General features: G+C 38.7%; 1 protein-coding gene across 4 annotated transcripts in view; it reads right to left on the bottom strand.

Annotated features, from left to right (window-relative positions):
* Window positions 1-11,329, bottom strand: part of LOC123769769 (uncharacterized) — a 56,903-nt gene that overhangs the window by 3,625 nt on the left and 41,949 nt on the right. For all 4 annotated transcript variants that reach the window (XM_069301436.1, XM_045761014.2, XM_045761015.2 and 1 more), the window contains exons 5-13: window positions 10,873-11,044; window positions 9,415-9,578; window positions 9,090-9,253; window positions 8,179-8,312; window positions 5,419-5,531; window positions 4,389-4,543; window positions 3,817-4,012; window positions 3,253-3,375; window positions 1,082-1,225 (exon numbers count right to left, since the gene is read on the bottom strand). In XM_069301436.1, the coding sequence (XP_069157537.1) occupies window positions 1,082-1,225; window positions 3,253-3,375; window positions 3,817-4,012; window positions 4,389-4,543; window positions 5,419-5,531; window positions 8,179-8,312; window positions 9,090-9,253; window positions 9,415-9,578; window positions 10,873-11,044 (1,365 nt within the window). The remainder of the gene's footprint in view (window positions 1-1,081; window positions 1,226-3,252; window positions 3,376-3,816; window positions 4,013-4,388; window positions 4,544-5,418; window positions 5,532-8,178; window positions 8,313-9,089; window positions 9,254-9,414; window positions 9,579-10,872; window positions 11,045-11,329) is intronic.

Below are 11,329 nucleotides of genomic sequence, written 5' to 3'. Positions count from 1 at the left end.
GAAACTGCCAGCCCCAACACCTGGGGAAAGAGAAAGCTTGAAAGTTTAAAAAAAAAAGTTATAAAATAAATAAAAAAAATTGGCCAACAAAGGGCACAAAAAGCCAGAGCCACTAAAACCCAAGGAGGATGCCAGAAACCCATTATGCAAGGAACCAGGAATGGAAACCAGAAACCCATTATGCAAGGAACCAGGAATGGAAACCAGAAACCCAGGGCCAATAACCAAAAGAAATGGTTTCTAGGCCAGAAAATCGAGGATAACCAACGATAACCCATGATAACCAAATTGGTCACAACTCAGAGTGCGACTTCCAGCCAAATGAGCTGCACCACCACCCAATGTGCTGAGACAACTCGAACATGTGGGGCATGCTACCCAGAAAGCAAAGAATGTCACTCTCACCAAGCAAAGAGAACACAGCCAACCCGACCCTGAGCAAAATACCTGAAGACCCAAGTAAGGTGCCCAAAAGCAGCAAGGATAACCCCCCAAAACCCCCTAAACACAGTGCAAGGCAAGAAAAACCACAACACAGGGCAAAAAGACTGGCACCTAACCCAGGAAAACCCACCCTACACTTTATCATAGACAACATGTATACACAACCCAAACATGCATACACCCAATGAGGGACCTTGCATATATACAACCATATTTAGGCCTTATATGCATATACACACACATTGCCCATAGATCAGCTGCTAGACAGGAACTTTACAGTTGGACCTGACATGGCCCATGACCCAGCTGTGGCAGTGAATTTACCTTGGAAGGAGATTTCACCCCATAACAGCAATCTAATTGCTATCAGACCTCTACAATACATTAAAACAGAATTTAACAACAGAGTGAGGAAGAAAACTTGACGCATTTAATACCAACAGCTCACATCACCATGCAAACCAACTTTTTGCATGATGTGTTAAAAGTTCTCAACATAATATATTGACTGCATAGGTTCAGACCTTGTAGGTTATGATTAGGCGGGTTTGTGAGTGGAATGCAGACGAGAGGTGCCTGCCTGTGCAGCTGTCTCTGGGAATATGAGACCTATGGTGTATACAGGAGCAGTGCCTACCTGTGCAGCTATCTCTGGGGTTATAAGACCTGTGGTGATGAAGCTAGCCATGTTCTTCTCCACAATGTCCAACAGGTACAGGTGATACAATTTAGTCAAAGGAGTCTTCAGACTGCTCTCACACTTCTTAAGAACATCAGCAAACTGTTGATAAATTACATATTTTAAAAATAGAAAACTAAAATTTAGTTGCAAACTGTACAAGAGTAAAGAGATGTGTATACACACACACACACTGAACACTTGCTTCCAATATTAGTCTCCATACTGGTTGCGCAGACCACCAACCAGGAAGCCTAGTCTGAGACCAGGCCACGGGAACTTTCATCCTCGGAATCATCAATAGATACAAGGGTGTGCTTTCCATGGATATAAGGAGACTGTATATTCATTAATTGTAATCATTACAACCCTGAAATCTAATTGCTTACATAGTTCACAAAATAACATTCCACATTATTAAGTCAATTATATAGATTACTATTTGGAATTTACACCTATGGTACTGTAATGATAACACTATTGATATAATAATTCAGCCACAATTTAAAGTACTGTACCAGTATACAATAAATATAATGTAATCTTCACAAAACAATAAATAGAGAAAAAAATTATAAAGTTAAAGAAATGTTCAAACCTAAAGTCCAGGATACTTTTCACTGTCGTTTGGTTCCATCAGTTCCCTCCTGAATATACAGTGGCACCTCTAAAATCTGGACCATATCTATCCATACCACCAATCCAGTTTTGTGTGAAGTCAGAATTTTCAAGATTGCATTTTTTTTTTACTATAGGTCAATTTTCTAGACTTATCTTATAGAAAATAATAATAGAGCATGTGCGCTTCAGCGTATTTAGTTACACAAATATATAATAATTTTATGTACATATATAAAATATAATGCATCAAGTTCCCCCCCACCCCACTTGCCTTTTCGTAGCAGACTGGTCTTGATAATCCAGGGAGCATAAGGCAGTTATAGTACTATGTCTGTTGAACTTCTGCAGTCACCTTGAACTTGCCTTGTTGTCCTCAATGCCAGTTAATGCCATTAACTCAGCTGCAGCCTGAGTGCACCACCAGCAGCAGCAGCAGCAAGCTCTAGGCTACATTGCTCGATAACCATCATCATCCTAATAATTGTGCTTGGAAAGCTTCAATTCTTTCATGTCACTTCTCTGAACCACTGCTACTCATTTAGTTCCCAAATTATATGCTCTATGTCTTTTGCCTATTGTGTCATCAGCAGTACCAACACAATACTCCTCTACCAGCCGCTTGCCTCCCTAGCCATAACCATGTTTCCCTAATAATTCACTCTTCGTATCCAATGTAAAGAAGTTCGTGTTAGCCTTAGCTGATGTGTTCATACTACTGTTGCCACATGATGTGCCTTCACCTCACAAGTAATGATGTATCATACGAAAAGTCACTAATATGCTTCATTAAAGGGAATGTAAAAATTAGATTTTCCATGTACAAAGTCTTCATAAAATTATAATGCCATTCAGATAATAAAACCTAATACAGGACAGAAGACTACTATGACTACAGTATTGCATCATTATTGAAGCATGGTAAATCAGATGTGTGTAGATTAAACAGCTCTTTTAGCAGATGAATAATGATTGTTATCTTGAGATGATTTCGGGGCTTTTTAGTGTCCCCGCGGCCCGATCCTCGACCAGGCCACCACCCCCAGGAAGCAGCCCGTGACAGCTGACTAACACCCAGGTACCTATTTTACTGCTAGGTAACAGGGGCATAGGGTGAAAGAAACTCTGCCCATTGTTTCTCGCCGGCGCCTACGATCAAACCCAGGACCACAGGATCACAAGTCCAGCGTGCTGTCCGCTCGGCTGACCGGTAGACAAGTTTATAACTCTGTGTGTGGGATTTCCAGTAAAAGTGGATGTGGACAAAGTTAAAATTACAGTGATGAAAAAAAGAAAAGTTTGAATAGAAACCTGTAGGATAAGGGGAAAAAAAAAAAAAGGGTATCCCTAACAGATTTCTAATAATGAGCTACAGTTCTACCTGTAGTACGTCACAGGGTACCGATAAGATTCCATACTACAAGTATTTAATAACATACTTGATTGACATGTTTCAAACTAATTAACTCATTTAACAGAGTACATATATATATATAATACAGTTAATTTACTTGGTCAGAGATCATCCTTTCTCCAAAGGCCCTGGCAGCACCTTGAACCAAGTCGGATTCATTAAGCATCCACGTATCAAACAGTCCGGCTCTCCCTACAGCTTTCAACTTTTCCCCCAAATTCTGGAAAAAGAAAACAAGTTCACATAGAGAGAGCTGCACACACTATACTAGTTTTCAGAAATGTTATGGTAATAAAATGCCAAATACATAATTTTTCTTTTAATATTACAAAAGGAGAGTTGGAATAAATTAAATGAAAAGATTACAGTAAATGCTAAAAATATAAACTTAAAAGCAATGTTAACATAACCAATAATTAAATATATTAAAAATGGTAAATGTAGATAATTTTTTGTTTTTTAAACAAAGTTCTTACAAAATTGTCCTCCTGTTCAGGAAGCAAAACATTACACAGGATACATAAAAATACAATAATCTCTCAGAAGGTATATTACCAACTGTGGAATCATCAGAACACACAAATTTTGAAATAATTTCAAAACAATTGTATTTTCATGTATTGCAACAGTAGACAAATTCTAATACAATACAGTACTGTACCTTAAAGAAAAGATTTTCTCTTCGATTCAGAAGATCATGTAAAAATTCAACGTTAGTAGGATCTGTTGGGAGATCAGTATTTGTCACTAAGGGTTTGAAGCTTTCCAGCCTTTCTTTTGCCACTTTCTGCATGAGGACACAATTGTCACCCTCGGCTGTCATCGCTGCATGAGCCAGACCAAAGAAGGTGCCAAATCTAGAACCAAGTACACCGTATTTCTTGTACAGTATTCTTAATAATGAACCACCAAACTGTAAGCAAGTTAGACAAGAGGTTTGTTCTGTTTGTTTTAGGCTTTTAAAATAAACTTTTATTATAAGTCTAGCCTGGACACTAAGTTAGAAATTGACAAAAAGTTATAATTAGTATTAGGAGGCTAGATACAAACTCAGTTTTTTTTAATCAAAAGGCTTCAATTCCTAAGGATTTTCATAATTTAAATATTAATGACTGCCAGAAGACTTAAATTATGAAATCAGGTTATCTTTCTTTACAAACTTACTATTCCTTTAAGGTAAAACATTGAAAGAAAATACTTACGACACACATTGTATCCACAACTATCACGCACCTATTACAGGAGAGGAAGCCCTGACCACCACACCGTTCACGACTCACTGTAACGACTTCCTCCATGTTCCACGATGCTAGGGGTTTAATGACACAGCATGCCGTCACAACTTCGGGGTGCTCCGAGCCATCTGCAGCCTGGAAGGCCCATCGTTGCTGTTTTAAAAGAAAAACAGATGAAGCGTCTGAAATACCAAGTTGCAATTTGAACATCTTTCAAGGTGTTTTGTGGTTGGCTTGTACAATTTAATAATGGCATGTATAATAATAATAATAATAATAATAATAATAATAATAATAATAATAATAATAAAACAATCAATAATGTTTTGGTATTTACAGTTGGGCAATGTTTGTAGGTACATCTGGTACTTTTAAGACTGAATGCTTTCCTCCTACACGTATTCCTCTTATATAAATATTGGCATGATGCCAGCATTAAAGACCTTTTTTTCTGTATTTAAAATAGTTTATGAAGAATTAACAAAGCTTATCTCTGGCATCAACATTTAAACCTTGAATCTATGCAGGTCTTTAATTTTATTAAAAATAAAGATTACTGATTACAATAAATTAAAAGTTGAATAATGTCAGAGAAACAAACTACCTTTCTGAAACTAGTTTTATGAGATAAGGTTGTTTGTAGATAAGGTTTATAAGATAAACTTGTGATGTGGTTATGTGATGTACATTATAGAGAAGATACCAAATTAGGGTTGCTGGTAGATTTCACAAAGCATTTTATTCATCTTTGCTCTACCTGTACTGTATATTGTAGAATGAATGATGTAATAAATAGATGAGTTACCTTTTTAAATATTTATAATTTACTTTTACTATATAATTCACCTTCCCCCTTCCCTCCTGGGTTGACTCCTCACCCCATACAAGTGAAAAATTGGGCTACGATTAATAATGAATGGGGGAGAGGGGCCATAATGCCTAGAGAAAGATACTGCAAGGACCAGTTTGTGTCCTAGGAAACACAGTTGAAAATACAGTGTATTTCAAGTTGGCATGGGTTGACCCACCTTGACATAATCTAGGCCAAAATTAATAGCGTATGTCCTGGCCAAAAGAGGCAAGAGGGCTCGCTGCTGCAGCTGGTACTGTAGAATCGACATGTCAGATTTTCCTTTAGGACCTGAAGGTAAATACAAGGTAATTATCAGGTGAAAGCTCTAAACCAATACGACTATATAGGACCTGAAGAATTATCCTCCGAGTAAATAGTTAATGAAGTTAACACCGAAAATTAAATATATTCACAGAGAAAAATCATACTAACGTGATGTATCAATGAGAAAATCAGTAGGAGCCGTGATGAGGATTCGAACCTATGCACTGGGCATTACCAGGCACACATCCCAGACGACTAGGCCATGACATGGTAAAAGGATTGCAACCTGGGTTCGACTGAACCCATGAGGGATTCCCTCATCTGAATCAGGGTTTTAAACTTTCTCCCCCATGCACTCTGGGGAGAAAAAGTGAAAGTTCTACCTCTGACGCTCCTCTTTCATTACACAGATAAATCACACTAGGATCCTATGAATCCTCGTGTGATCCTAGTAGGTCCACGTAGGATCCATGATGAGGATTCAAACCTATGTGCTGGATATTCCAGCATGGACAATGTGGCCTAGTTGTCTGGGACGTGTGACTGGGAATTCCTAGTACAATGATTCAAATCCTCATCACGGCTCCTCCAAACTTTCTCACCGATAAATCCATTAGTGTAATTTCTGTGTACTGAAAGAGGAGCATCAGAAGTAGAACATTCCTAGACGACAGAGCCGGAGAGCATGAGGGGAGAATGTGTGAAACCCTGCTTTGGATTCAGTGGAAGCCTCAGGAACCCTCATGAGTTCAGTAGAACCCCAGGTTGCAATCCTTTTACCATGTTGTGGCCTGGTTGTCTGGTGCATGTGCTTGGGAATACCCAGCACATAGGTTTGAATCCTCATCATGGCTCTTACATATTTTCTCATTAAATATATTGTTGTAAAGTTGAGTGCATGTTATACTCAAGTGTTGTATACAGTATTAACATGAGCAAGGCAGAAAACACGAAACAATGACTCATTTTTTGAGGATGCAGATAATTGCAAAAATATAATGTCTAAAATAAATTCCTTACACAAGATACTATTTGGCATTTCATTTTTTGGTTAAATCAGTAACCCAGGTAAAATATTAAAGCTAAAGTCTTTTAACTCTTACACTGCTCCAATCACTTCTCTGTGATTTGCTCCTGAACTCCAAGCACCATATGTGATTGATCCTTATAGGTTTACAGTAGTCATTTTATTCATGCTCACCTGGAAGTAAGACTTTTAAATAGCTAAATAGTTTAAAAGTTAAAGCTAACTGAAGAGCCAGTTATAGTGTAATGACTGGTATGGAAAGTCTAGCTTTTATTGCTATTAATCTAATTTTGTCGTTTTAGTTAAAATACCGTTTGCTTTATTTTTGTAATGTTAAGATTAGTGCCAAGCGGTGTTGCCATACAAATTCAGTTTTTATGAGGAGTGTTGCCAAAGTTTAACTTCATTCATCTTACAGGCCTTGTGCAAATGTATTTTTATTTCACTGAATGTTTGCATATTTTATTGTGTTTTATGCCATCCACTCTTCACTTGCCTAGGGCAATGAGATGAATATGAACACACCCATATAACCCAATGCTGAGAAAGCTGACCACCAAGACAAGAGATTATTTGGTGGCTAAAGGTGATCCGACCAAACTGGCGACCTTTCTAGTAGGAGTACCATTTGTGGGGGGTAGGTCAGGAGTAGATAGCTCTTAGAGCAGTGCCTACTGAGAAGAGACAGTAGTAAGGAGACTTCTGGCCTTAGTCCACTCCTCACAGGGGACAAGGCTGGATGAGTAACTGGGTGCATGTAAAACCTCCATTGGTTTTAGTCCCTACATCATGTATCATCCCTACAACCTCCATTGGTTGATCATTGGGAAGATACTGGAGGGTTCTTCCCTCTCAGGAGCTACTGTCCCCCCAAACATTTGGGCTGGACGGTAGAGCGACGGTCTTGGTTCATGCAGGTTGGCGTTCAATCCCCGACCGTCCAAGTGGTTGGGCACCATTCCTTTCCCTCCGTCCCAGCCCAAATCCTAATCCTGACCTCCTTCCCAGTGCTATCTATATAGTCGTCATGGCTTGGCACTTTCCCCTTGATATCTCCCTCTCCCCACTTGATGACAGTAGCACCTGAGAGGGAAGAACCCTTTGCCACAATAATTCTGAGGCAATGGTGTGTAAAGTAGGTTTCTGCACATTTTTATGAGGGTGGCATCCCCACACCTCCATCATGAACAGAGGGGAGCCAGACAACCAAGAGAAGTGGTGTATTTGTGAGGTACCAACCTCACTTTTGAGATAAATGCCTTGGTGTTCTCTTTGTTATTTGAGAAGGTATGGTAATCTATTGAGTTGATAAATGCCCTCCCTGTTATATTAAGTCCTATTCCCTGTGTCTTTTTATTAAATGTTATGCACACACTTTGCTGGTTTAAGTCCTGCGAATTCAAAATAATTGTGCTGGTCGCATGGGGCTCCCTCTTATATTCAAAGTGCAACTTTACATACTGTATTACACATGTTCTGTATTTCCATTTTTAATAAACATACAAGCACTGTATGTACAGAAGTGAGGAGGCTTTATATTTATCATCGCTATATTTTTTTGGGGAAAAAAAGTGTTGCAGTAACCTTCTCACAATAGTATCCATTAATACAAACAAGAGAAAAACCCAAGTTCACCCGACTCACCTACAGTGAGGCGAGATGCTGCATAACGTATGGCAATGGTGAGTGAGGCCTTAGCCACACCCATAGACATGCTGGCAATGCAAATACGACCCGAGAGCAGTTGATCTGCTACTGTGAGGAACCGGGAACGTGCACTGCAATAAATGAACACATTAATGTTGATTATTACTGTATTCTCCAACATTAGTAATTAAGCTGGTTAATTGGATATGTTATGGATGAATGTACAGTATAATGCTTAACTGAGAAATCAGTGCATGCAATGAGTACACTAAGATGCAATAATAGCAGGGCTCTATAATGACAATGATGTGTAATACATTCTAGGGGTACAATACAATCAGGAATGCAGTGCCCACAGGCCATGCAAAACAGAAACAGGACTTGTGTATGGCTCATAGGCTTTGTGTATGGCCCACTGGCCTTGTATACCCTGGGAGTATAAATACCAAAACTCAAGTCTCTGTCAGCAAAGGCAAGTCAAAATTAAAAATATAAGAAGTAAACAATGGAAGACCATTAAGTGCGGTAAGGAAGTCGGTTGAAAGACGAATGGAAGAAAGTTAACCGAGTTATGACTACACGCCGAGATTGCCAGAGCAATGGTGAAGATACTAGTTAAAGGATGCAGGATTGGTGCAAGGTGTTAAAAGATAAGAAAATTAAATAATTTGTAACCAAAGCACGATTGTTGATCATGGAAAGTAGATGAACTTTATTGTACAGGATGTAAGAAATGGTAATGCAGATCTCCACTAACAAATAAACTGAGTGCAATAATGACAAAGCATTCTTGCAGCGAGGACAAAATTTTAATTTCAACTCTTATATACTGCACGTGAAGACAGGAAAGTGAGATGACGAGTTACTCTAATCCAACCAATTTATAAGGAAAGTTCAAGATTTGATACCTCTTGACAGAAGATGAGAACTCTCCTTGTGCAGAAACGTCACTAAACTTATTGAGCAGATTTTCCCGAGGTACTCTCACATTGTCAAATATCAGCTTAGCATTGTCTACTCCATTCAAGCCCATTTTGTATCCCATGTCCTCAACACGAACATTTGGCATAACCTGGGGAAGATGAATTTGAGCATAGATTTGAATATCTTACACAGCATCTGATATCATTTTATTAAATCATAATTGGAAAACCACAGCAATTCATCATTATCATCATTACTACATAAGGAGGATAGGCATCAGCCCAGAAAAAATAGGCAAGCAATACACACCTTTAAATTATCATCACGGATGCGCACTAGAATGCCATGAATACCATTGTTAACACCGTCAACAAACAGCTGTGCAAATACAATTATATGCTTGGCATGAACAGCTCCATTGGTGATCCAATACTTTTGTGCCAGGGTAGTGGGAGTGTTAACAATAAATTCCTCTGGAAAAAAATCATTCTTAATGAAAGTTAGAAATGACTGAGCTAGCCTAACGTCTAACTAGCATTAGTATGAGATTATATATATTGATTTAAAATGCTTGAACTCAAAATAATGAGTCTCTATCCTACTACAGTAATACAAGATGGCATACTCCTAAAAACCAACATCTTAGCCAATAAACCATATGAAGAGAACAGCCTAATAATATTACTGATCATGAGAAATGGATTATCAACTACATAACCAGGATTAAACTGTCAAGATAGAGAGGATGATTAAAAACTATGGCACAATACAGACACACTGTATGATGTAACACTGTCTTGAAAGCATTACTTGATGAACAGGCCAATACATCCCCCCTTTAGTGCGGCATTAGAACAAGGACAAGTGGATTTCACAAACATTGAATTGTTTGTATAATGACTTTCCACACACACACACTTGTATAGTCAGTGGAACCTCCAGGTGCGAAGCTTTTTAACCTCCGTGCTAATGCCACCTTGTATGTGTCTTTTAGTTAGGGATGGGTTTAGAACACTGCAAACTGGGCAATTGTCCAGGAACCTTCACAAAAAAAAAAAAAAAAAAAAAAAAAAAAAAAAAAAAAAAAAAAAAAAAAAAAAAAAAAAAAATGCATTGTCGTAAAGAGAAAATGAATGAAAATATTATAAAATTTGAATTCATATTGCAACAATAAAAAGTGTTGTTGAACTTCACAAAGTTTTGTCATCAAGTTCAAATTGTAGTGCCACACACGTCTTCTGGTTATACAACAGTCTCTGCCTCACCTGTGTCCCGGTTATACAACAGTCTCTGCCTCACCCGTGTTCCGGTTATGCAACAGTCTCTGCCTCACCCGTGTCCCGGTTATACAACAGTCTCTGCCTCACCTGTGTCCCGGTTATACAACAGTCTCTGCTTCACCCGTGTCCCGGTTATGCAACAGTCTCTGCCTCACCCGTGTCCCGGTTATACAACAGTCTCTGCCTCACCCGTGTCCCAGTTATACAACAGTCTCTGCCTCACCTGTGTCCCGGTTATACAACAGTCTCTGCCTCACCCGTGTCCCGGTTATACAACAGTCTCTGCCTCACCCGTGTCCCGGTTATACAACAGTCTCTGCCTCACCCGTGTCCCGGTTATACAACAGTCTCTGCCTCACCCGTGTCCCAGTTATACAACAGTCTCTGCCTCACCCGTGTCCCGGTTATACAACAGTCTCTGCCTCACCTGTGTCCCGGTTATACAACAGTCTCTGCCTCACCTGTGTCCCAGTTGTCTCTTCCTCACCTGTCTCCTTGTCATATACAGCTGTTGTTTCCATCTCCACAGCATTGTTGCCATAACCCAGTTCTGTCAATCCAAAGCATCCAATATCTTGTAAGTTATCAATCCCAGCTAGAAGTTTCTTGTGGTGCCGTTCAGTGCCCAGCTTCAAAACTGTGCCTCCAAACAGATTGAACTGAAATTAATAAGCCTATAAACACACTGACAAATAAAAATAGCTTATTTTGATTGTACATACAGACATCTATTTAAAATAAATATTCTTTCATTACTATTGAGAATGATTCTTTTTCTTTGATCCCAAAGTTCTACAGTTCAATTGAACATCCCAATCTTTTGTTTTCTTTTGCCATATTCTCATTTTTCAAACTTTTTCACAAAGTTGTTATTCTCTTTTGATATTAATTTTCACTTTTGTTACAGTATTTTTTTTACAACTTTTTATTTACAATATTTATCA

The sequence above is a fragment of the Procambarus clarkii genome, chromosome 45 (assembly GCF_040958095.1).
Source record: "Procambarus clarkii isolate CNS0578487 chromosome 45, FALCON_Pclarkii_2.0, whole genome shotgun sequence".
Classification (NCBI taxonomy): Eukaryota; Metazoa; Arthropoda; class Malacostraca; order Decapoda; family Cambaridae; genus Procambarus; species Procambarus clarkii.
This window is presented reverse-complemented; position numbering and strand designations above follow the sequence as displayed.